Source organism: Cnephaeus nilssonii (genome assembly GCF_951640355.1).
Source record: "Cnephaeus nilssonii genome assembly, chromosome: 10".
Taxonomy (NCBI): domain Eukaryota; kingdom Metazoa; phylum Chordata; class Mammalia; order Chiroptera; family Vespertilionidae; genus Cnephaeus; species Cnephaeus nilssonii.
This window is the reverse complement of record NC_137081.1, coordinates 9,805,132-9,830,982: the sequence shown is the minus strand read 5'-3', so window position 1 is coordinate 9,830,982 and position 25,851 is coordinate 9,805,132. Positions and strand designations below refer to the sequence as shown.

Below are 25,851 nucleotides of genomic sequence, written 5' to 3'. Positions count from 1 at the left end.
TCAGTATCTTTTCTCATTGGCAGGATTAGGAATTTAGGCTCTGAGGTACATCTCATTGAGGATCTAATGGACCCATATCTTCAGCATGGGGAACAGGGCATAATGTTCACCACCCTGAAGGTAAGTATAGGTGTTATTTAACATTACCTTAAAATCTACCCTTCAGTTACCATAGTATAGATCTGTCATTAGCCAGTTGTCTTCTTTAAATAAGTTTAATGCAAACATTAAGTGCCTTTAGAGAACATATCCTATATAATAAAAGCCTAATATCGACCAAACAGTGAAACAACTGGTTGCTATGATGGGCACTGACCACCAGGGAGCAGACATTCAACACAGGAGCTGCCTCCTGTTGGTCAGTGCACTCCCACAGGGGCAGTGCCGCTCAGCCAGAAGCTGGACTTCCAGCTAGCGAGCGCAGCAGTGGTGGCGGGAGCCTCTCCCACCTCCGCTGCAGGCGAATCAGTAAGGAGTGAGGGGTCCTGGACTGCGAGAGGGCGCAGGCCAGGCGGAAGGACACCCCCCACCACCACCACCACTACCACCACCAGTGCACAAATCTCGTGCACGGGGCCTCTAGTTGTTAATATTTTAAAATATGATATATTAAGGAAATTGACCAATCAGTCAATTATCTTCTAAAATATTAACCTTTTGCACTCGGATGTCGAGTGTGACTCCACACAGTTAGCATTAGAATAAAGGAATCGAGAAAAAAGCAAGCAAGTGCAAAGGGTTAAAGCAAATTATTCACCACCCAATCTCCTTAGAAATTGATAATTCAAAGTTTTATAAATGCTTATAAGTGTAGAGCATCTATATAAATGTAATTTTAGAGAAGAAACAGGATTCGTTGTGTCCAAAAAGTATCCGAGCTACTTAGTGGAACTAAGGTAAAACACAGGAGGCAGTATGTAGAGAATGCATATGAATTGCATCTTCTTTCCCCCCATGAATTACTGTAGCCAGTAGGTACAAATGAGGTTCTCTGATCTGGGTTCTCCAGGGATTATTCTAAGTTATTTTGCTTCCCCCACCTCAAGTTTTCTTGGACTATGGTAGAATCATTCTGAAGTTTATTGGAAGAACAACAGAAAGAAAATGACAAAAATACTTCTGAAAAAAGAGGGAGAATAGACCCATTCTGCCAGTTAGTAAAATGTTACAGAATTAAAGTAATTAAGATAGTATATCACTGTTATAGGAATAGACAACTAAGTGGAAGGGATAGCTCCCATGTAGACATTATAATGAAAACTTCACATATAAAAATGGAAACATCAGACACAAAAATGGAAACAAGAAGTTTTACTTAGTAAATGGTAAAGTAGTGGGATAACTCACTAAGAATTTTGGAAGGAGAGTGGAATCAGGTGGGATCACCAATATTGCAAATTACAGATGCTTTAGTGTTAAAGATAGAAAAGGGGAGAAAGAAGGAAAGGCAGACATTAAAATGAGGGGAAAAACTAGAATTTAATGTCAGATTTCTGCCTTGGGTTAATTTATTAACTTTCCAACTGAAATACCATTTTTATTAAATAAACTGGAACAGGGTGGTGGGAACTGGGGAAAATACCACCAATGACTTAGTTATTAACTACTTATGTTATTGAAAAGCATCTCTAAACATATCACCAAGGAAGAAACTGAATTATTACACTTACATGTAGGAAAATGCTCAACCTTACTGAATATTATAGTACCACAGATTTAAACACGGTGTCATTTTGTGTCTGCTAAAAGGTTTTAAAATGTATCTACTGCTGATGGGGTTATGGTGAAATCAGTGTTATTCCCAATATTGCTGATAATGGATTAAATAATAGTCACCCTTTTGGAAAACAGCTCTTATTAACATTGATGTCAACAACATCAAAAATGTTTGTGGAGTTTGAGTAGTCCTACTCCTGGAGATTTATAATTAAAGAATGGGAAACATTATATATTATTTGGATGAGGTGTTGTTTGTAGTGTGAGTAACTCCCAGGCCAGGATACTTTCAGAATCACCAAGGGATGCTTTTTAAAAATGTTCCTAGAGCCAAAACCGGTTTGGCTCAATGGATGGAGCGTCGGTCTGCGGACTGAAAGGTCCCAGGTTCGATTCCGGTCAAGGGCATGTGCATTGGCTGCGGGCACATTCCCGGTGGGGGGTGTGCAGGAGGCAGCTGGTCGATGTTTCTCTCTCATCGATGTTTCTAGCTCTCTATCCCTTTCCCTTCCTCTCTGTAAAAAATCAATAAAATATATTTTTTTAAATGTTCCTAGAAATTCTGACTCAGTAGGTGTGGAATGATGCTTAATCTGCATGTTTACCAAACATGATTCTGATTATGGTTATTTGTGTATCTTATAATGAGCAGCATACTCTAAATGTCCAATTAATAGTGCCTTAGCAAATTATAGTATTACTTAGTGAAGAATATTATACAACTTGTAAAAAGTTTTTTGTTTTGTTTTTTAATTAGAGGAAAATGCACAAAATTGTATTTCTCTTAATTATAGCTAGGCAATATAGACATTGGATCGGAGACTGGAAGAGAACAGGGAAAATTAAAGCAACTGATTTTATTGGGCCATCAGAATGAATAAGGGATTTCCTTTCTTCAGTCCCATGTGCATTGCTATGTTTATGTAATTTCTTTCAAAGTAAATTTGAAATTGTTTTGATTTTTTTTCAGGCATGTTACTACCAGATCCAGCGTGAGAAGCTTAACTAGGTTGCGTAACAGCTAACAACTGGATTATCTCTACAGAGTGTTATAGCACCATCTGGCACCTTCCTGTAGTGGCAAAAAAGAATGGTCTTGAAGTTAGGATGTTGTGTTACTTTGGTTATTTCTGAGCCTTACTAATGATCAGAGCTCTGAGCCCAGAGGAAAAGACTGTACAGTTTAAAGGGGAGTTCGAAAAGGAGGTAGAATTCAGATTGGACCATTCCCTGGTCTATGTTAAGTTCCCCAACTCTCATCTACTACTGTTTGAAAAAAGAGGACATCCCTCCATCCCTTCCTCAGCGAAGGGTATGCTGCTCCACGTCAGGAAGGTTCTCAGTGGAGCTTCCTACGTTAAGGAAGTTGATGGATATTTTTGAGTTTCTGGTTTGCCTGCAGTTACCCCAGACCCTTTTGCAAGGAGCAGATTGTTCTCGAAACGACGGTAACCACACTATGCCTTCCTGAGTTCCTTGCAATCCTGGGTGCATCCTGCTGCTTTGCTGAGACAGGGGAAGAGGAACTTTTAAACTGCAGTTTTAACTTTTTCTAAGCTTTTCCACCAGGGTATTCATCATGGGAGAGAGGTTCAATATAATGACCAACAGATTCCAACCCCAAGCAAGGATCGTGTCCAAATAGGAGTATTCTGCCTCCTGAGTAAAAGAACATAGGAATTTTGTCCCTGGTTACCCTACAATGAGTGCTACAGAGTGAATACACTGGACTCCAACACTGACTCTGAGCTGCTGCGGATCCTCCCCTGTCCACAGGCAAAGGCTGTGCCTGGGGCCTGGGAGGGAGGCGAAGACTTGCATGCAGGCTGCAGTGGAGCAAAGACTGGGAGACAGGGAAGCGGAGACCTGCATCCGGCCCTGACCTGGTGCTGTGCTTCCCTGCGCCTCGCAAGGGACTCACGGGAAGAAAGAGGAAACGCGCTCGGCTTCTCCCATCTCACAAGTATTGTGACACCTCAGCGTCGTAGTGTTCTGCTTTTTTTTTTTATGTTGTAAGTGGTGGTTTATACTGTACAAGTAACACTAGTAGCTGTTTGGATAACATAGGTGCTCTTCCTCATCTCATCTGCACACGTGGGGGGCGTACGGAGTGTCCTCCTGGTTTATGTTAAACATCAGCAGATGCTAACTGTTTAAGGATCATGGTTTCTGCTCTACTTTATAATCAAGACGAGTGTTTATTAAAATATTGTTTTGGAATGTTGGCTGTAATGTAACAGCAATTTTCATAATAAAAGACATTCATCTTTATGAGGTTGTTTTGATTACAGAGGAACGACACGGGGCAGCCTACAGTTCTAAAAGGAGCCAGGCTTCGTGCTTTGGTGCCCACATTGTCGTCTGTGCCGCAGAGCTTCCTCCAGGGTCCTAGACATCTCTCTCTTTAAAACAAACAAACTTAATTATAATTACAACACCTTTGGTGGCAAAGGACAAATTATTAACCTTCTGATCCTATTAACCCGAGGACAAGGGTCTTAAAAGAAGTCTGTTATTTCTTTGAATAAAAGGCATATTTCGATAGTTACTGGGTTTTTATGTTTGTTTTGTTTTTTCATTTTTGTTTTGTGGGTTTTTTTTCTCTCTTCCTTAAACAGATTCAGGGAAGGGAGGAGTGAGGATTTAAAATCCTGGTTAGAAATATTAGGCCTTAGCCAATCATCTCCTTGTTGTAATGTCTTCTCAAGAAGCCTGGTGCTTTCTGCCCGCGTGGGCCTGCTCGCTGCTGAGGGGCGGCACTGGAAGATCAGTGTATACTGAACACTTTTCATTTCCATTAGGGAATGCTTTGACTTGTAAGTGAACATCGAAATCCACATTTGACTTGTAAAGGCAATTGTACTGCATGCCTCTGACCCCCTAGGAGATAGAGACTGGGATAACTGTGGGAATGGACAGAGAAAAACCTAAGACCCACTGAGAAGTTCTAAAATGCTGGTAGGCCATCTCAGTTCTTCAAAGACATGTTACAATTCATCCTTTTATTGGAGTCATGAATGAAACTACCCTGTTACTTTAGTTTCTTCTTACTGTACTTTATACTTTTCAAATAGCATATCCTATCTAATAAAAGAGTAATATGCAGATTGACCATCACTCCAACACCCAAGATTGCTGCCCCCATGTGGTCAAAGGTCCTGCCCCCATGTGGACACAAGATGGCCACAAGATGGCCAGCAGGGGAGGGCAGTTGGGAGGGACCAGGCCTGCAAGGGAGGGCAGTTGGAGGCGATCAACCCTGCAGGGGAGGGCAGTTAGGGGTGACCAGGCCGGCAGGGGAGGGAAGTTGGGGACAAACAGGCTGGCAGGGGAGCAGTTAGACATCAATCAGGCTGGCAGCGGAGTGGTTAGGGGGTGATCATGCTGGCAGGCAGAAGCGGTTAGGGGCAATCAGGAAGGCAGGCAGGCGAGCAGTTGGGAGCCAGCAGTCCTGGTGGGATCGGGCCTAAACGGGCAGTCAGACATCCCTCGAGGGGTCCCACATTAGAGAGGGTGCAGGCTGGGCTGAAGGACACCCCCTCCCTCCGCCCCTGTGCATGAATTTCGTGCACCGGGCCTCTAGTTAAAATTATAATATTTCAATTCTCTTGGGGGAAAACCCCTAAATCTCCAGGCCAATGTCTGTAGCAATTTGCAAGGACCTCTCACCCTGATGAATGCTCAGCAGCCCGGGAGGCAGGGGTTCACCCCACTGATCCCCGCTTTGCAGACAAGGAGTGGCTGTGATTCACTTCCTGTTAGAGCTGAGCCTCGAACCTAGAACTTCCCAATGCTCTTTCCTCCTACAGCTGCAGAGATGTCATTTCATATAGGTCATGCATTAAAAGTTCAAAAGTGAGAAGTGAGTTGGAGATAAAAACTTTTTTTTTTAATCCTCACCTGAGGATGTTTTTCCATTGATTTTTAGAGAGAGTGGAAGAGAGGGAAAGACAGAGAGAAATAATGATTGAGAAACACATCGATTGGTCGCCTCCTGCATGCTCCCTGACCAGGGCCCGGGCCAGGGAGGAGCTTGCAGTCGAGGTATGTTCCCCTGATGGGAATCAAACCCGGGACTCTGGTCTGCAAGCCGACGCTCTATCCACACTGGTGAGTGTGAAAATAAGAACTTTTAATAAAACTAAGTGCTTTTCATAAAACATTCACAAATGTATCCCATTCCCAGCTTGGATTTTCATCCACGGTGGAGAGCAGGGGAAAGCCATATGTTGATTTAGGACAGTGATGGGCAACCTTTTGAGCTTGGTGTGTCAAACTTCGCCAAAAAACTGAGCATAACTCGGGTAGTGTGTCACTTTGAGGAAAAAACATTATTTCGCAAATGTTTCATCCTTAGGAGCAGCAAATGTTTCATCCTCGGCATGCGGCCGCCTCAGAATTGAACCTGGGACCTTTCAGTGCTGACACGCGTGTCATAGGTTCGCCATCACTGATTTAGGATAAAGGTGCTGATAAACCTCTTATAATCGCTATTTGGTCTTGACCCTTTGCCTTGCTGTCAGCAGTACCCTTTCTCCTGTTTTGTTTTGTTTTGTTTTGTTTTGTTGTGTTTTGTTTTGTTTTGTTTTGTTTTCTGTGATGCCTACTTTCCAAGCTCTCCCCCCTCCCTGCAACATGAAATGATCAGACAAAGAAGTAGCTCCAATCTGAGACAGGATGGGCGAACCATTAAGTTCAGAGCTGTGGCTTGGGAGGGGGCCTTCCAGAAGGAACTGCTGTTGTCTTCCATCGTTTTCTCACCACAGTGTGAGAAAATTAATAAGGTTCCTAGGCTTACTCTCTGGTATCTCCACAGTTTTCCCTCCCACTAAAATAAAATGCTATCTTCTGTTGCGGGTTGTCTGTTATCCTGAAATACTCAACACAAGTATTAATCTTTAACCATTAACAATGTGCTGACAATTTGAGAGAGAAAAATACTAAAGGAAGGCTAAAAATGAAAGAAATGACTAGACTCTTCAGTGTAAGGATTACTTAAGAGTTGTGACAGGGGAGGCTTGGGGTCATTGAAGGGTTAGACGTCTGTGGATTAAATCAAAGAGGATGTGCAGAGATTTAATCTGGAGCAGTGAGGTGACTGGCAGCTGATAGCAGCTAATTTCCCGCTGAAGCTTTTCTCTCCATACCAGCAACATTACGTGTTTGCAGCCTCGCAGGTAAGAGACCCTGCCGAGTGGTCCTCAATGCCGGGGATCCACCTGTCTGCCCTTCTGTCCGCTTCCAATAGCTAAAGGTACAGGTCTGGGCTTTCTGGTCTAAGTGGTTTAGTTGCATTTAGTAGGATTCCAGAAAATTCAGTGTGTATTAAAGCTGTGCAAAAGTACTTTGTATGTAAAGAAAAGTTGAAAAATTCCCTTGTGGCAATTATTGACTTGGTATAAAATAGGCCTTAAATAAATGCTTGTCTATTGATTACCAAAAAAAAAGGAAAGTTGAGTTCTAGGCTCAGATAGTTCTAGAGGTTTTCTTCCAGCCACATGCAAGTGCAGTGGACATTTGAAGGTTACACAGGGCATGGCGTGATTCTTCACTGTCAAGGGAGGGCAACTTCTGGGAAACTTCCTCCAAGAGCCGTGGGCACGTTCCCCTGCCCTCATTTCCTCGTGCCCCCGCCTCCTGGCCTGCTGGCTGAACTAGACGTGATGGGTGGCGCCCAGCCACCACCTGGAGCAGGAGGGTGAGGAGCACACCGCCTCCGGGGTGGTGGAGGGCTGAGTGGAGAGAACCCACTCTGAGAACTCCATGGAGCAAGGCTGCCCAACCAGCCCGGGATTGTCTCCGCCTCTGGCCGTTTACGGGAGCGAGATCTAAACTGTTAAGCCACTATTGTTTTGGGTTTCTGTTTCGTGAAATTAAACCTACCTAAAGCAGCCCAGCCGGTTTAGCTCAGTGATTGAGCGTCCACCCATGACCCGGAAGGTCCCGGGTTCGATTCTGGTGAGGACACATGCCTGGGTTGTGGGCTGAATCCCCAGAAGGGGGCATGCAGGAGGCAGCCGATCCATGATTCCCTCTCATCATTGATGTTTCTATCCCTCTCCCTTCCTCTCTCTGAAATCAATAAAAAGATATTTTAAAAAATAAAGGAAGAAATAAACCTGCCTAAAGCAATATAGAAAGTAAGCTCTAAGGGTGTGGCTCAGCATTAACACACGACGCTGGTGCAATGAGAGGGAACGGGGCTCCTGAGTCAGGCCAGGGAAGCTTCTACGCTCTGAGTGATGGTAAAATCAACTAGGCATGCCCCTGGATCCGGGTGAGGCTGGGTCCCGGGCCCGGGTGAGGCCACGCGCCCCTGGGTCCAGGTAAGGACACGCGCCCCTGGGTCCGGGTGAAGCTGGATCCCGTGTCCGGGTGAGGCCGTGTGCCCCTGGATCCGGGTGAGGCTGGGTCCCGGTTTCGGGTGAGGCCGCGCACACCTAGGTTCGGGTGAGGCCACGCACCCCTGGGTCTGGGAGAGGCCACGCGCCCCTGGGATTGGGTGAGGCCACGCGCCCCTGGATCCGGGTGAAGCTAGATCCCGGGTCAGGGTGAGGCCATGTGCCCCTGGATCCGGGTGAGGCCACGCTCCCCTGGGTCCGGGTGAGGCCGCATGCCCCTGGGTCCGGGTGAGGCCATGCGCCCCTGGGTCCGGGTGAAGCTGGATCCCGGGTCCAGGTGAGGCCGTGAGCCCCTGGATGCGGGTGAGGCTGGGTCCCGGGCCCGGGTGAGGCCACGCGCCCCTGGGTCTGGGTGAGGCCACGCGCCCCTGGGTCTGGGAGAGGCCACGCGCCCCTGGGTCTGGGTGAAGCTGAATCCTGGGTCTGGGAGAGGCCACGCGACCCTGGGTCTGGGAGAGGCCACGCACCCCTGGGTCCGGGTGAGGCCACGCGCCCCTGGGTCTGGGAGAGGCCACGCACCCCTGGGTCCGGGTGAGGCCACGCGCCCCTGGGTCCGGGTGAAGCTGGATCCTGGGTCCGGGTGAGGCCGTGTGCCCCTGGATCCGGGTGAGGCTGGGTCCCGGGTCCGGGTGAAGCCGCGCGCACCTGGGTCCAGGTGAGGCCACGCACCCCCTGGGTCCGGGTGAGGCCACGTGCCCCTGGGTCCAGGTGAAGCCGTGCCCCTGGGTCTGGCCGAGACCAAATCAGAGGGAGTCAGACCTGCATTACCACCATTTGTCCACCATCCAGAGCTGAGGGGTCAGTGCCGACATGTACACATAAGGAACTGGTGGACATTGATATTGGGTCTCAAAAGAACTATTGGTCCAGAAAGAAACTCACTACAGACTGATTCATTTGCCTGTCAGCATAACTATTATTGCTCGTCTCACATTCAGTTCTTATAAGTATATCTCTAGTGACACATGATCTCGCTCATCTAGGGGAAATGATGAACAACATAGACTGATGAACAAGAACAGAACCAGAAACAAGGAGGCATCGATCGGACTATCGGGCCTCAGAGGGAGGATAGGGGAGGGTGGGGGGAGCGGGGAGAGATCAACCAAAGGACTTGTGTGCATGCATATGAGCCTAACCAATGGTTAAGTTCAACAGGGGGTTGGGGCATCCATGGGGAGGGGTGTGGGATGGGAATGGGGGGATGAGGACAAATATGTGACACCTTAATCAATAAAGAAATTTAAAAAAAAAATCAACTAGGCAAAGTAGAGGGAGTGTTTTATGAAACAGCAGTTTTCTCTTTTGCACAACTAGCGGTGGTCAGAGAGTAAGGACCACAGTGCAAGAATGTCTTGTTTGAGGAGGATCCCAGTGAGTAGCACAGTGCCTGGCTCTCCCAGTAAGTGCGTTGAAAATACATTTCAGGGCGCCAAGAGCTGCGTGGCCAGCGTGATTGAGTGAGCGGTGTGCTGTCTATTGATCTGCTCCCCAGGCCTAGATTCTTCCTGGGAGCTCAGGCGGGAGGATGATACACTCAGACAAAGGCGCAGACGTGCCTGACAAGGAGGACCCGAAGCGTTCTACACCGTCCAATCCCGAGAATGGTATGTGGCTCTGGGATCCTTTTTCTTAACTAGGAAGGACTGATACCATCACTCTGGATAGGTGATCAAATACATGGGTAAAATTCTGATAGATTTACTGTGATTCCTATAAGGATCCTGTACACTTTTGAGTGTCCTACCACATGTATTGGTTATAAATCTAAGTAATTTTCAAGGCAGGGAGGAAAGATATGGACCCAAAGTCTTACTTAAAATTAGAGCTTCATAACTTGTTCTCATTCAAAATGTCACTGCGTCAAATAGAATTTCTATGAAAATACTTCTAAAAAACCAAGCATTCACAAAAATCTGCCCAGTCCCTTTAATCAGTGGAATCCTGAGATGTATATTAAAACCTTATTGGGAGTTAGAGTTTTTCAATAACACTTTCAACAAGCATTTTCAGAAAGGGCAGAGACAAATGACTCTATGTTTGAATTAGGGAAGGAGGACCCAGAAAACAACTAGATAATTTGGAATAAGCCAAAGGCTGGTAAGATTGGGGAGAATAAAAACAATATCGCTCTCACCACATCTTCCACCTGTGTTCTATGACCTCTTATTTCATCAGGCGTTAGCAGCAACCCTATGGGAGAGCTAGCATGTTCTCTTCTTGCCACAGGCACCTGGGTTCCAGGTAGTTGGGTGACTTTCTGAGCAAGTGACAGAATAGGGCCTGAAGGCAGATCTTCTGGCCTTAAACCCAGTGTCATCGCCACCCCTCAGTGCCATCTGACCCCTGTGGCACGTCTCAGCTGGCTTGTCCTTCACGTGCACACTGCCTTTCTTGCCTCCTCCACCTGCCTGCCACCCTGACTGCCCTCTGCCTTTCCCAGGTCTCTCCCAAATCCTGAGGCTTGTGCTGCAGGAGCTGAATCTGTTCTACAGCCGAGACGTGAGCGGACTGTGTCTCCTGTACGACCTCCTCCACGCCCCGTGGCTGCAGGCTCTGCTCAAGGTGCGCCCGGACGCTCAGAAGCCCTGGCCCATCCTGGGGGCAGACACCGCCTACCCAGCAGGAAATCCCAACTGGGAAAATGTTCTTTTTTAAATTTGTTAAGTGTATTTTCATTGATTTCAGAGAGGGAGGGAGAGAGAAACATCCATGAGGAGAGAGAATCATTGATCGGCTGCCTCCTGTCCGCCCCACACTGGGGATGTGCCCTGACCGGGAATCGAACCGTGACCTCCTGGTTCATAGGTCGACACTCAACCACTGAGCCACGCCGGCCAGGCAGAAAAAGTTCTTAGAGGGCAGTTCTCAGAGGGAGCGAACAAACCCTTAGTTGGGGAAGGAACTAAGTTAGATGGTGAAGAGTATGGCAGCTCCTCTCTTTTCTCCCCGAGGGCCCTGGGGTCACGAAGCAGCCACGTTTATATCTTAAACTCACACCTTGTTATGTATCGATTACATCTCAGGGAAGCTGGGGAAACCCACCTGCGTTCTGTCAGGTACTTTCCCTCCTGAGGGGCTCGCGCCCGAGCTGGGTGTCCCTGACGGCGCTCACACGGCAGCGTCTGTGCTGTGCGCTCCCGCCTCCGAGCATCAGCCTGTGGGTCCCGGACACTGAGCGCTGGCCCCGAGCCCCAGCAGGGCGTGCGGCTCTCCAGCGAGGGGACTCGGCCAGTGGTCGGCAAACTCATAGTCAACAGAGCCAGATATCAACAGTACAACGATTGAAATTTCTTTTGAGAGCCGAAAACCGACTTCTGCGCATGGGCCACGAAGTTTCGATCGCACTGTACGTGCGCGCCCGCACGTGGTATTTTGTGGAAGAGCCACACTCAAAGGGCCAAAGAGCTGCATGTGGCTCGCGAGCCGCAGTTTGCCGACCACTGGACTAGGCTATGCTGGCCTCTTGGTCTCGGTTCTGCATCCGTAAGAGAAAGGATGTTTCTAAAATGAGACGAAGGGCTGCCCCGTGGAGCCAGGCGGGCCCCGGTGTACTCGGCCCGACCCTAGGTCCTGGTATGGGAAACACTCTAAGGGTCAGCAGAGGTGAAGCGGAATTTGTATAAATGAACTCTGACTGGAGAATTAAGGAAGGAGGGGAACACAAACAAAAGGTAAGAGTGGGGTACAAACAAGCATGTGTGTGCCCGGCCTTTTGTTCACGTTCTCCCAGAACCCTGATCCCAGAGCTCACGCCCTGCCCAGCTGCCCGGCCCGGGCCTGGTGGGGGTCTGGCCCCAAGTCGCCATTGGTCTCCGTCCTAGAAACCGCTCTCTTTCTTGGTTTAACAAGAGTAAAAGGTTGAGTCTTTCAGTGAAATCAGTTAGGGAAGATCACTTTCCCATGGCAACCGGGCGGGGGGGGGGGGGGGGGGGAAGAGGGGGAGCCTCTGGAGCGTGAGAACCACCCAGCTTGGCTTCATCTCTCCTTGGCAACGGGAGACCCCTTGCTACAGGCCAACACGGCTGCCCCGCTGCTTGTGGCTCCCGCTGTTCCTTCCCTTGGGGATGCTGGCACCCAGGATGTCCGCAGTTCTGTGATGGACACGCCCTTCTCTTTCCCCTGCCCGCTGCAGGTTTATGACTGCCTCCAGGAATTCAAAGGGAAGAAACTGCTTCCTGCCACCTCCCGGGCACAGGCGCTGTCCCGTGAGGTGAGGTGGCTTTTAGTCCACAGAACAGCAGAGCTTGGAGGGGGTGCATTTTACGCACAGTGCTTCTTAAAGAAACCAAAGGCGCTCATGGCAAAGTCTGACGGAAGATTATGCATCTACTGAGGGTTTCTCATTGAGCTTTACTAGAAAGGGGGAAAACTGGCCGGCTGTCTCCCACATTAAACAATTTCACAATGCATGCTTTCTCCCCAACCAGGTGGTGGAGATGTTACATGAAGCCCCTGGCTCCCCTGAGATCCAGGAGCTGAGACACATCCTCCAGGCTCCGCACTTTGAGGCAAGTGCTTGCTAAATGGACAAGACATGCCCACCTGGCGCATAGACAAAGTGGGGAAAGGAAAGAAATGTCGGGAAAATGTGCTCTCTGAAGGCATGTCCTATTGCTGTACACGGGTGACCTGCCGATTGTACCAAAACATGTAGGAGCCAGATATGAACTAAATCTGATGTATTTATGAGGAGGCATCCAGAACTTTCCATGGTGTCTTATTTCCCTCCCTGCAAAGCCTAAATTCTGGTGCAATCAAGGAAGCATCCTTCCTTCCCATCTTGGGAATAGTTTAAGTTTTGGATAAAGTGGGTGAAGGTGTGTAGAAACCACAGCACAGTGATGATTAGCTATGGGGGAAGAGGGTATATGGAAAACATTTGATGGCAGAAGAAAAGCCTACCTCTTAGTACTTAGATTTGGAGGTCAAGTTATCAGCACATGAGAACTTCAAGAGAATGTCTGCATTTGGAGCAATGGAATTTATGAGTCAAAAATGTTAATTCACAAGATAACCCTAGAGAATTTTCTCTGAGTTCCCATGAAGTTCTGCCCCACATACCTAGGCAGGGCTGTAGGACTGTTTCCCCACCCCGTGGAATGGAAAAACTAGCATAGTGGGTCGTTAGAAGGAACTTTTTATCATACCTTAAACCAGGGAACTATTTTTTCTCATTCTCTTCCACATGAAATTTTGGTGACAGGTTAAACAAGTAAGGTGTTTTGATTATTGCCCCCCCCCAACCCCCTATTCTGCCTTCATTAGGGAAAATATTAGAAAAGTTGTTTTCAGCTGAAGGTCATAGGAGCACCATGGATGACATGGGTTTCCAGGAAATGAGACAGCGGCAGAATAATACATTTGAACAGAAATGAAAGAATATGTTATGTATTGCTTAACCTCTCTGTGTCTTGCTTGTTTACCTGTCAAGTGGGAACAATAAATGTTCCTGCCTCACAGAGTTATCCTGAAGATTGAGTCCATCCACTTTATACAAGGCTTAGAGCTGCACCTGGCATGTATGTGTTGGTGGCTGTCATTGTTGTGTCTTACATGGCATCAAGTCACTGTTTTCTGGACAGCTGTGTCCTATGTGTGACGTTTGTTCACCTCTCCCTTCCCTGTCCCCAGGCCTTGCTCCGTGCCCATGACACTGTGGCTCAGAAAGATTTCGAGCCCCTTCTGCCCCCACTGCCGGACAACATCCCCGACGGGGAGGAAGCAATGAGGATTGTTTGTTTGGTGAAAAACCAACAGCCCCTGGTAAGACAGCCATTTTATGATTTCCGCTAGAATTATACCGGGGTTCACTGTGAGCTAGATGATCTCTAGTGGTTTCCTGGCCATATTCTTGCCTGTGGTCCCAGGCACAGTCCGAGGCACTCAGGACATGGGAGGGGCACCCGCAGTAACACTGGCTAACCTGGATCTTAAGGACGTTGGCCTGTGGCTGCAAGCACATCACTTGTTGTAATGCCTCCACGAGGAAAGATTTCTGTCTAGTGTTTTTCCTTTTTGAAAGAGCTATGAGAAATGAGAAATATATTTGATTAGTTGGCTTCCTGGCATGTACATATATTTCACTCAATTTCAATGTATTTGCCTAAGTTCTCCCCCCGCCCCCCGCCCCTATTAATGGGAAGCTAAGTAAGGCATTCATTTGATTTTCTAAGAATAGCCCCCTTGATTAGGTTGTAATTGTGGGAGGTTTCTTTATCTCTGGAAGGATCTACATGTGGTTATGTCTGTTGCGGTTAGAGAACTCAGGGGGCCGATGTTGAATGGCCTTTCCCTTTTTTAAAAAAAAAAAAATGTATCTTTATTGATTTCAGAGAGGAAGGGAGAGGGAAAGAGAGAGAGAAATATCCAAGATGAGAGAGAATCATTGATTGGCTGCCTCCTGTACGTCCCCTAATGGGGATCAAGCCCGCAACCCAGGCATGAACCCTTGACCGGAATCGAACCTGGGACCCTTCAGTCCAAAGGCTGACGCTCTATCCGCTGAGCCAAACCAGCTAAAGCTGCCTTTCCCTTTTGATGGCTTGGCATGGCCCTGCTTGGTATGAATGCCTTCATCTGAAAGACCAGAGCTCCGCTGAGGGAAGCCAGCAGAAGAATGGTCACGAAGCTGAAAGAGGAATCCCATTGTCCTCTCTCCCCAGGGAGCTACCATCAAGCGCCACGAGATGACCGGGGACATCCTGGTGGCCAGAGTCATCCACGGCGGGCTGGCCGAGCGGAGTGGTAGGCTGGCGCCGCAGGGTACAAGCGGGACCAGGAGACTAGGAAACGCTTGGTAGTTTAGTCTTCGTTGCAGGAAAAGCCGTCTGTCCTAACTAAGGTTGGGGCTGTCATAGTGCCATTGCATTGTTGGTTACTAAAGAAAGAAGGAATAAATATTCCAGAGGAATCCTGTTCCTCCTTCACTGAGCTCCTCCGCCTGGGCTCCATAGTAATGTTCTCTCAGTTCTCACAGCAACCTAACAGGGTAAGTATTACCGTGCCATTTTACAGAGGAGGAAACTGAGGCTCACAGTGATGAACGACCTTGCTCGATTTGAGTCAGGATTCAAGTCCAGGTCGGCCTCACTCTATGTTCGCGACTTTCACTCTTCACTCGGTCCTCCTGCTCTCAAAAGGCACAGCTCTGCCCCATCCTGAAATGCCTTTCGCTGGCCCTTTCTTTCCACCATGAACCTTTCACTGCTGTGCTGCTGAAGCAAACCGTTCTGTCCCTGCTGCCCCCTGTCCTCACTGTCCATGGCCCCAACCCCTGGCACAGCGTTTTACCCCAACATCCTTACAGTAATCACCCCAGGATTCCCCAGGTCCTTGCTAAGTCCACTGGCCCTTCCTCCAGCCTCTCTAGCGCATGTGATGTTGTTGACCTCGCCCTTCCAGAAACTGTCATCCTCCTTGGTTTCTGGCCAATGACATCATCCTGCTTCTTGTCTCCTCTCTCTCAGTCCCATTGCTTTGCTTCGTATTCCTCCAGGCTTGATCTTCACCCCCAGGTTTCTCCACGGGGTCTCTTTTGAGGTGTTCCCCCCTTTCCTTTCCACTTATCATTTCATCAGGACCCTGACATCTTTACTTGTAGTGTTATCTTCTAACCAGTGATCCAGTTTCCATTTCACAACAACAGATTAGCAAAAATAAAGATGCCCCCATCAGTTAATATCCAGGGTTGGCGGGGAAGTGGAAAAATGCAATTCTCCTGCGTTTTGGTGGTGGTGTAAATTAGAATAACTTTTTGCTCTATTAGTATTAGCATTAGTATTTCACAGTCAATTTTAAACTGTCAGAGCATGCTTGAGTGAGCGACTTTGTTACAGAGCTTTGGGATAGGTGCCTCTGTCTTTGCCAATATCTTTGTCCCCTTCTCTGTTTTGTGTTCCTGGCTGCCTAGGTTTGTTATATGCCGGAGACAAACTGGTGGAAGTGAATGGAGTTGCAGTTGAGGGGCTGGACCCTGAGCAAGTGATCCACATTCTGGTAACCGTCTCCTCTTGGCCTTTGCATCCCTCACGGAGATGCGAGGCCGAACGGGCCATGCAGCCCCTGGTGTGTTCACTGTGTGTGAGGGGGACTTGATCCCTCTCCTCACGTCCTCTCTCCAGGCCCCAGACCTTGTCTGTTTCTGTATGCCATCGCCCCACCCCCCACCCCCGCCCAGGACAGAGCAGAGCGAAACTTCTTCCTAATTTCCACTTCTGGGTGGTCCTATTTAGCTGTGACCCCTTGTAAAAGTCCCTGTGGAGGAAACCACCATGACGCTTGAGCATGTGAGTTGCAGCTCCCTGTGCTGAATCCCAGGAACTCACTGAACTTGGCGATTTGTCATTCTCCCCCCTCTGACATTTTCCAGGCCATGTCTCGAGGCACAATCATGTTCAAGGTGGTTCCAGTTTCTGACCCGCCTGTGAATAGCCAGAAGATGGTGAGAATGTACTGCGCCTTCATGCTACTGTTCTCTATACTGTTGAGCACTTGTTCAATACTGTGTATATTTTTCAATACTGATGACATGAGAGGCAAGTGAAAAAACGAATACAATAAAAGGAGATGAGGTACCAAGAAGTTAAGAAGTCATATAAAGAATGGTGAACATGCCCTAGCTGGTTTGGCTCAGTGGATAGAGTGTTGGCCTGCGGACCAAAGGGTCCCAGGTTCAATTCCGGTCAAGGGCATGTACCTTGGTTGCAGGCTCCTCCCCGGCCCGGGCCCTGGTTGGGGCTCGTGTAGGAGGCAACCAATCGATGTGTTTCTCTCACATTGATATATCTCTCTGTCTTTCCCTCTCTCTAAAAATTAATGGAAAAATATCCTCGGGTGAGGGTTGGAAAAAAAAAAAAGAATGGTGAACATTTGAGCAAAACCTCTCAGAAGCAAGAGATTATATTCCTGAAGTCACTTTCCCCATAGCTCTTAGACTCAGTTCAAGGGGCAAGTCCTCCTTTTCTGTGAGGATGGAGAGGAAAGCTAGAACGGTGGATGGAAGAGTGGAAGGAAGTTCTGTCTGGGTGGCCCATGCGTGCATGGGTTCTTCTGATAGTGCCATTATGCCCCCCCCGCCCCCCCCCCCGACAGGTGTACGTTCGAGCCATGACTGAGTACTGGCCCCAGGAGGACCCCACCATCCCCTGCACGGAGGCCGGGCTGCCTTTCCAGAAGGGGGACATCCTCCAGGTCGTGGACCAGACTGATGCGCTCTGGTGGCAGGCCCGGAAGATCTCAGACCCGGGCGCCTGTGCGGGCCTCATCCCTTCCAGCCACCTTCTGACGAGGTGAGGAGCATGCGCACTCCCGGACTCAGCACCAAGCCATCGGGAAAGAAAGCGTTTAGCAGGCTCCGTTATTGCAGTTCAGATGAGAAGAGAGAGACAAGCAGATGGACAAACTCACACACTGGCTCATAAATCCAACTGCCAACGTATCCATATGCCCTAAGCTTATTAAATACCGAAGGACTCGAAGAGTAATACCGGTTAGAAAAGAGGGAAAACATGTAGGAAACTAAATTGAACTTTAAGTGGTAGTTCCAACTCCTCTCTTAATCTTTCAAGGCTGAGTTGAAACCTCAGATACTGAATCTCAACCCATCACCCTCGCTTCTGTGCTATTGAGGTACAAGGGAGTGAGTAAAGACAAAAAAACAAAACATTTTTACAAGGTGGAAGGCTCAGCCCATGTTAAGAAACCAGGAAGTCGAAAAGAAACTAGCAACGGATATTGAGAATAAATGACCAATGAGGCAGGATGAAAATCAAGACAGTATGGTGTTCTGATCAACTAGGTCCATTGCTGTTGAGGGGACTGAGAACTGACCATTGAATTTAGCAACATGGATGTCCTTGGGGGTCCTGATAAAAGTGATTTCTGTGGAGGGGTGGGGCCAAAATGCTAGCAGAGTGAGGATGTGAAGAAATCGATGACAGTGAGCAGGGGGGAAACTTTTGAGACATTTTGGTATAAAAGCAGAGCAGAACAATGGAGAAATTGCTAGAGGGGACAGTAGAGAATTTTGTGTAGGTGGGATAAATAACGCTAGTGGGAATAATCCAGTGAGGAGGAAATGGTTTATGACTTAGGAGGAAGAGAAGAGAACCGCCTTGAGCAGGTAGAAGAGGGGCGGGCCATATGTGGGGTCATCCACAGTTCACCCACAGCAACGGTGACAGCAGGGACTCGGAGAGCGCAGCAGAGTTGGGAGTGGGGATACGGTCGAGCTTGTGGAAGTTCTCTTTCAACTTCCTTTCTCAGTGAAGAAAGCAACCGTGTCATGAGCTGAGGGTAAAGGGTGAGTAAGGAGGAGCTGGGAAGGAGCGAGGAGACCACTTGAAACAGGTCTATGAGAGCTGGAGAGCGAATGGATTAGGCCAGGGGTCCTCAAACTTTTTAAACAGGGGCCAGGTCACTGTCCCTCAGACCGTTGGAGGGCCGGACTATAGTTTAAAAAAAAACTATGAACAAATTCCTATGCACACTGCACATATCTTATTTTGAAGCAAAAAAACAAAACGGCAAAAACACCCGCATGTGGCCCGCGGGCCGTAGTTTGAGGACGCCTGGATTAGGCAAATACCGTAAGGTCGGCATTAAGGGCCCACTTCAGGTTAAAGGTCATACATTTGGTCAGTTTCCTGGGGGCAGGCCAAGATTAGACAGAGAGTTGGATTTAACAGCCCAGGGAGTAACTAAAATGAAGGAACATGCCATTTAGGCTAAGGAGGGAGGTGAGGAGGTACGGGTCGGTGGAATGGTCCTAGAAAGATCAGTGGGTTATAGGTCCTCTGGGGTCCACAGATTATTGGGGTTGGGAAGGTAGGAGGTGCTGGTGAGAGAGAGGGATGCTGGGAATGGAAATTATGGAGGGATTGTGGCTATTGGTCTGAGAAGTTCCAGGGTATGACAGAGGGAGGCAGTGGCCCAGGTAGAACGCGGGGAAGGCCATTGGGGGAGAGGAGATCCAGGAACCGAGCGGCCAGGGTGTTAGGAGAGGTATTTATGTGCCTGATAGAGTCTTCGGGAATTAGGGCAGAGCAGTGTGGAGAGCGTGAGGTGAGCAGGAGTAATCTGAGGTCTCCAGAAGGAGGGGGTGGGGGGATAAGAGTCAGAGCTGGGGATTCTAGGGAGAAGCAAGGACACGGACCCAGCTCCAGGCGTGAGCAGCGGGCCGCTGGGCCGGCTGACAGCCGCTGTGTGCCCCTCTCTCAGCCACGGTCAGCGAAGTCAGGGTGGCAGCGCCGACATCAGAGGAACTGGCAAAAGCTACATATCGGGGCTCCCCTGCCCCAGAGCTGCTGTGCCTGACACCACTGGGAGGGGAGGGGCCAGGTTCCCCCTGGAAAGGTGCAGCACAGCTGGCCTCAGGGAGACCGGGGCTTTCTTAGAGCGAGGATGTGAAGAGCTGGCTCACAGGCGGGGCTGGGGTCCCAGGGTGTGTGTGAGAGGGCTCAGGGAGGGGCGTGGTGGGCAGTCTGCAGGGATTAGAGTGTAGGGGCCAAGGGGTGACCTGAGCTCTGGGGGCTGAGGACACGAACAGGGATAAAGGCCCAAAGAGATCGTTCCCCATGGTCTCCTGAGGGCAAATGTGGCGAGGAGGCTCTGGTGGGGTCCTGCACGGGGCACACGAAACGCCAGGTGTATTGGACGAGGAGCAGTAGCAGGAACTGTCTCTAAAGGAAAGGTGGAGGGCAGGCATCCACAGCCGGAGGGAAACAGCACCTGCTAGAACATTCTAGTGAGACCAGCTGAGGAGGGGAGGGAGCGGAGGGCAGGGCTCCTGTGCTGAGGCCTGCGGCCTGCGGAACTAGTGGTCACGGGGAAAATTTTCACTCTAAGTCAGTGTGGCTCTAACAATATCCCATGAGGCAGGAGAAATTTAAGAAAGGCGGTGTATTTAGAGAATGTGTTTGACAATGTGTTTGGGAAGAAATCTTTTTCACTTGGGTGGAGGCAGCAAGATTCTAGGAACATTCTGACCTGGATCTATGCCTCCTGGGTTGACCTGGGTTCATTTTTCTTCTCATAGTGCATTTCTTTCTTTGTAGGAAGCGACGAGAGTTCTGGTGGTCTCAGCCACACCAGCCCCACACCCACCTCAAATCACCCACCTGTGAGTGTGCTGATACCTCAAACCCAGCATGTGCACCGTGGCAAACTGGCTTCCTGCCCAAGACAGGATCTTTATTTTTATTTTTTAAATATATTTTTATTGATTTCAGAAAGGAAGGGAGAGGGAGAGAGAGAGAGAAACATCAATGATGAGAATCATTGATTGGCTGCCTCCTGCACGCCCCCACTGGGAATCGAGCCTGCAACCCTCGCTGGTTCATAGGTCAATGCTCAACCACTGCGCCACGCAGGCCAGGCTCCTTTGTGTTTTAACAAAGTTTGTTCATCAAGCCAGATTGAAACACTTCTGTAATTCATTTTCCTATTTCATTTCTCAAAGACACATGGGAATGCTAACAAAGCTTCTAATCCGTATCTGGTAACTAGTATGGCCTCTGGGTGACACGCAGTGTGCTCATATATCCCAGGTGCAATTTGTATCAGCATCTTTGAAAAGCCCATCCTGAAAAGAGCTCGCAGACCCTATTAACTCCTCACAAATCCCTAAGGCCAGGAAGGCCAGGGCCGGAGCCACTGACTCAACGGGTCGCCTCTTACAGGGGTGTTTCTGATGGCGTGCGACCACTTTCTAAACTCTTAGATCATTTCTTTTTCACCGTTGTAGATGATTCTACAATAGGTATTAAACGTTCTGCTTAAATGTTACCTTAGGAAAAAGAAATCCCAGGAGCAGTTTACTGAGTCGAGAGATTCGGGCGTTTTTATTAATGAAGATTTATTGAAAAATTCCAGGCCTCTGCTAGTTTGCAGATGGTTATAAAAAAATTTATTTACTGAAGATGCACTTATAGTTGTCATCCCTCTCTTTCCCACTTTCTTTTACTCCCTCCCTCCCTCCCTCCCTTCCTGTCAAGATACGAGATCCTAAAATATGCTGAACTGAGCATATTGATTCAGAAGTGAGTAGAATGCAATCTTTTATTGGGATGAAAAGTAAAATTTGCCAGAAACAAGTAGATCCCCAATTTTAATAAGGCTCATAAATATATTAGTTTTTATAGGCTATTCACTTATCATTTTGTTACTAAATCTTTACTAAATTTCTGGAGAATAAGCCCAGAATATTAATTACTATAATTTTGGCTCTTTGCTTTCCTATTGTAAGTAAGTTAATATGAGAAACTGAGTATAGACTAATGTGTGCCCCCCCTCACCCCCCTCTCTCTCTCTCTGCTTCAATCATTTGTCTGTATCCAGCGATTTCTATGGAAGAAGGTAAAAAATAGTATTTGGGGAAAACCCTCACCTCCAAAGTCTCCTAGAAATGTCCTGTAGTTCTCCTCATCAGTTCCATTCAGTTCAGCTATTTATTAAGCTCTTACTATGTACCTCCTGGTGTGCTAGTCACTAATGCCCCAATGAATAAACAGATGTCAGTCAAAAGAAAACACACTGTATTGTCTTAACACTGAGAGGAATAAGAGAAAAGAGAACTAACATTTACAGTTCGCAGTCCCAAAGTCGAAGGCAGCCCACCATAAGAACTCAGAAAAAAAAAAAAAAGTAATGAAACTGCTCCGCTCTTTTGAATCAACTGCTTTACACATACTGCCTTCAAAATAGCCGCCACCCTAGCCAGCAGTGTGGACTTGCTGATCTTGAGAGAGCAAAATCAGTAGCTCTATGAGATCCCAGAGTGACAAGTTTAAAAGTCAGGGCTACTTGTGCTGTTACTATAGCTTTTGTTTGCCTTTAAAAAAACAAAAACTAGTTATGTCCTAGGAACTAGTGAATTCATTGTTGCTATAAACTACTAATCTAGAAAATAATCTCTAAATGAAGATAAGGCATTGAATGACACCGTTGAAAATCTCAGCTACGCTAGTTGTTTATCTGTGCCCCTTCTCTATAAAATAGAATTTATTTCATAAAATGTTTCATATTGAATATTTTATTTAAAAACATTGATTAATGCTGTGCCTTTTCAGGAGGTGATAAGTACTACTTTATAATACCACAGTTTATTATATAGAATATAACATGTACTTTTAGGACATACTTACCACATTTATTAAAGCCCTATTTATTGATCTCCAGGGAAGTCCTGGCCACTGTGCTAGGCACAGATGTACAATGCTGAAATAAAGCATATTTTGATATTAAGAGGAAAATTCAACTCAGTTTAATAAATAATCCACGTACCTACTATGTGCGGGACGTTGTACAAAGACCTGTAAAGTCTGCAGACATTAGTAAGACATCCCCGCTTTCCAGGCGCCGTCTAGGAGGGTGACTACGGGAAACACCCAGTGGTTACATTACAAGGCAGAAAGGTGTGCAGAGTTCCAGGAGGTAGGAAGAAAATGCCGTTCTGTTCACGGCAGGGATATTCATTTTGATCGGTGTTTCAAAGGGACCTTGAACATTACAGGCAAAAGCAAAGGCCCAGAGGAAGAACCAGTGATGCCGACTCTAACAGGAGTGTAAGATCTGTGAGGGACGGAAGTGGACAGTAGCCTTTAAAGTTGGGTTTGGGTCGTGTTGTAAAGCAGCGATTTTTCACTTCCTGGCACATAAACTAATTACTAAAATTCTGCGGCACACCAAAAAAATGTATTTTTTGCCAATCTGACAAATTTTATAATTTCGATTGATTTACAAAAATGACTTTTTAAAAAATCAGGTGCCTGTACTTGTATATAAGGATCTCTGGTACCACGAATTAACTGATCATATGCAACCTTATTATGCTGCCCGACCAATAAGATGCAACTCTGTTCTATGACCTAAATACACAGGTCAATTCAGGGCATTCACACTGGACGGCTATTGTTGTGTTGGCTGTTGTCATTTTCTTATTTGATAACCTAAGGGAAAGAGGTCAGTGCCCCTGAATAAATAGTCAGGGGTTGAATGATATAAAAATTCTTGTGGCTCACTGGTTGAAAATCGCTGTTGTAAAGGGTTTTCAGGATTAGGATGAACGGTTTTAAAAGTTATATTCTTTTATTCTCTTATACATAACCAAGCTAAAGGTAAAACTAGTTAACACTTATTGAGTGTTTGCCATGTGCCTGAACTTTTCATCATCTTATTTATTCCTATCCTATATGGTAGGTGTTATTACTATCCCCATTGACAGAAAGAAACTGACGCTTAAAGGCAAACTCCTCTGTCCAGCATTCGAAAGCCCATTCTTTAAAATTTGTAGCCATTTTGTGTTATGCAGCCGCCCATATCATACATCTTCATTTAACACAGGGGAGCCCTTTTGATCCCGTGAGTGAGCAATAGTTGTAAGAGTAGCATTCTTATAAGGTGGCCTGTGCTTTGCTGACAGAAGCCTGCATATCGGGAGTTTTGTTTGTGATGCTAACACATGTAAGCTCTCCTCTTCTCTTGCGGTGCTCTTGTATAGAAGACGACATGAAGATTGACGAGAAGTGTGTGGAAGCAGGTAACATTTCCTCTTGATAGTTTTACCAGCAGCAGAAATATGGAGCCCCTCAGAGCCAGAGTCTCTTAAGCAGAGTCAGCCAGAGGGGCCACAGCCCTTTCCTCTGTTAGAAATGTGTAAAATGAACCGCCCCCTCTCCTTTTTCTGTGGTTTTACACTTGGAAGAGCAGTCCAGCCGTGGGGATGTCTCCAGGTCTAACCAACCTTCTAGAAATCAGTTCCTTGGAAATGATCCCAGCAACACTCGGGTGTTACATTCAATACCATCCAGGTGGAACATATGGAAACCACCAGGTGAAATACTATAAAATATTGAGGTCTCAAACTTTTTTTTTTTTTGTTTTTTTTTTGTTTTTTTTTTTGTTTAAGTTAAAAATAGCTTTTATTGTTTGTTTTTCCTTATTTTTTTTTTAATTTCTTTATTGATTAAGGTGTCACATATTTGTCCTCATCCCCCCATTCCCATCCCACACCCCTCCCCCTGGATGCCCCAACCCTCTGTTGAACTTAAGCATTGGTTAGGCTCATATGCATGCACACAAGACCTTTGGTTGATCTCTCCCCCCTCCCCCCACCCTCCCCTATCCTCCCTCTGAGGCCCGATAGTCCGATCGATGCCTCCTTGTTTCTGGTTCTGCTCTTGTTCATCAGTCTATGTTGTTCATCATTTCCCCTAGATGAGCGAAATCATGTGTCACTAGAGATATACTTATAAGAATTGAATGTGCGACGAGCAATAATAGTTATGCTGACAGGCAAATGAATCAGTCTGTAGTGAGTTTCTTTCTGGACCAACAGTTCTTTTGAGACCCAATATCAATGTCCACCAGTTCCCTATGAGTACATGTCGGCACTGACCCCTCAGCTCTGGATGGTGGACAAATGGTGGTAATGCAGGTCCGACTCCCTCTGGTTTGGTCTCGGCCGGACCCAGGGGCACTGCTTCACCCGGATCCAGGGGCCTACGGCCTCTCCCGGACCCAGGGGCACTGCTTCACCCGGATCCAGGGGCCCACGGCCTCTCCCGGACCCGGGGCCAGGCTCACCCGGATCCAGGGGCCCACGGCCTCACCCGGACCCGGGACCCAGGCTCACCCGGATACAGGGGCCCACGGCCTCACCCGGACCCGGGACCCAGGCCCACCCGGATCCAGGGGCCCACGGCCTCACCCGGACCCGGGACCCAGGCCCACCCGGATCCAGGGGCCCACGGCCTCACCCGGACCCGGGACCCAGGCCCACCCGGATCCAGGGGCCCACGGCCTCACCCTGACCCGGGACCCAGGCCCACCTGGATCCAGGGGCCCACGGCCTCACCCGGACCCGGGGCCAGGCTCACCCGGATCCAGGGGCCCACGGCCTCACCCGGACCCGGGGCCAGAGGTCTCAAACTTTTAAAAAGCAAAATGTATAGTTTGATATTGTCTGGTACCATCTTCTGATAGATTATAGTATAGATAAATAGTAGCGGGTTCCAAATTTGAGAAATATATGAAAACTTTTTACATTTCTATACTTAATTTATTTTTGTAAATTGGGAGATTTTTCTTATCTAGTGTCAGAACTAAGACTGGCTCAAGAATCACTTGGGTTTTGTTGGGAGACTAGCTGAAGAGACTTTGGTCTGATAGGCGAATTTGTCTTGGCTTTATGGTGCTGGAAAACATTCCACCGAGTAAGTTTTAAGGATTTTATTGGCTTTATGCAACGATTCATGAATCGGTCAGCATCCCATCTAGCAGATGGAAAAGAGCTCCAAGAAATTGTACAAAATGAAAGACTTTCATATGCAAAAGGGAGCAGGAGCATGGAAGTTATACTAGCAAAAAGTGGATTGGTTATGGCAAGGTCATTTCATTCAGGAGATGCAGGGGTCCATCAGGAGAGGTCAAATTATAATTAAGGTAAGTCTCAGTTTGGTGATGTGGGGCTTAGCATAAGTGACTCCATTTTGGGACTGTTGTCTTGTTTTTAACAATAAGCTAATCTAGTTTTTAGAAACTGAAGAACAATATGAAATCTTTAAATAGTGGTTATTTCAAAAATTCACATATACTTTCTAGAATAACTACAGAATAATGCTGATTTAATATTTATTTTTCCAGGTAATTACTCTTTTTTTAAAAAAATCTGCAGTAAATTCATTTCCTTTCTATAATTTTAATTTTAATTTTATTAGGCAATACATTCACACAT

The 25,851-nt window shown here is 47.4% G+C and overlaps 2 protein-coding genes across 4 annotated transcripts in view; both read left to right on the top strand.

The window, feature by feature from the left end:
* Window positions 1-4,243, top strand: part of ALS2 (alsin Rho guanine nucleotide exchange factor ALS2) — a 56,694-nt gene extending 52,451 nt beyond the window's left edge. For all 3 annotated transcript variants that reach the window (XM_079782991.1, XM_079782989.1, XM_079782990.1), the window contains exons 33-34: window positions 24-120; window positions 2,687-4,243. In XM_079782991.1, coding sequence (XP_079639117.1) covers window positions 24-120; window positions 2,687-2,725 — 136 coding nt within the window. In that variant the 3' untranslated portion in view covers window positions 2,726-4,243. The remainder of the gene's footprint in view (window positions 1-23; window positions 121-2,686) is intronic.
* Window positions 4,244-9,645: 5,402 nt separating this feature from the next.
* The window catches only part of MPP4 (MAGUK p55 scaffold protein 4), a gene marked incomplete at both ends in the record, with an annotated part of 28,858 nt that continues 12,652 nt past the window's right edge, over window positions 9,646-25,851 (top strand). Inside the window, 12 exons of the mRNA XM_079783168.1 lie at window positions 9,646-9,724; window positions 10,561-10,682; window positions 12,253-12,330; window positions 12,548-12,628; window positions 13,752-13,883; window positions 14,783-14,864; window positions 16,030-16,115; window positions 16,489-16,560; window positions 17,211-17,407; window positions 20,174-20,238; window positions 21,456-21,473; window positions 23,617-23,655. Of these exons, the coding sequence (XP_079639294.1) occupies window positions 9,646-9,724; window positions 10,561-10,682; window positions 12,253-12,330; window positions 12,548-12,628; window positions 13,752-13,883; window positions 14,783-14,864; window positions 16,030-16,115; window positions 16,489-16,560; window positions 17,211-17,407; window positions 20,174-20,238; window positions 21,456-21,473; window positions 23,617-23,655 (1,051 nt within the window). The remainder of the gene's footprint in view (window positions 9,725-10,560; window positions 10,683-12,252; window positions 12,331-12,547; window positions 12,629-13,751; window positions 13,884-14,782; window positions 14,865-16,029; window positions 16,116-16,488; window positions 16,561-17,210; window positions 17,408-20,173; window positions 20,239-21,455; window positions 21,474-23,616; window positions 23,656-25,851) is intronic.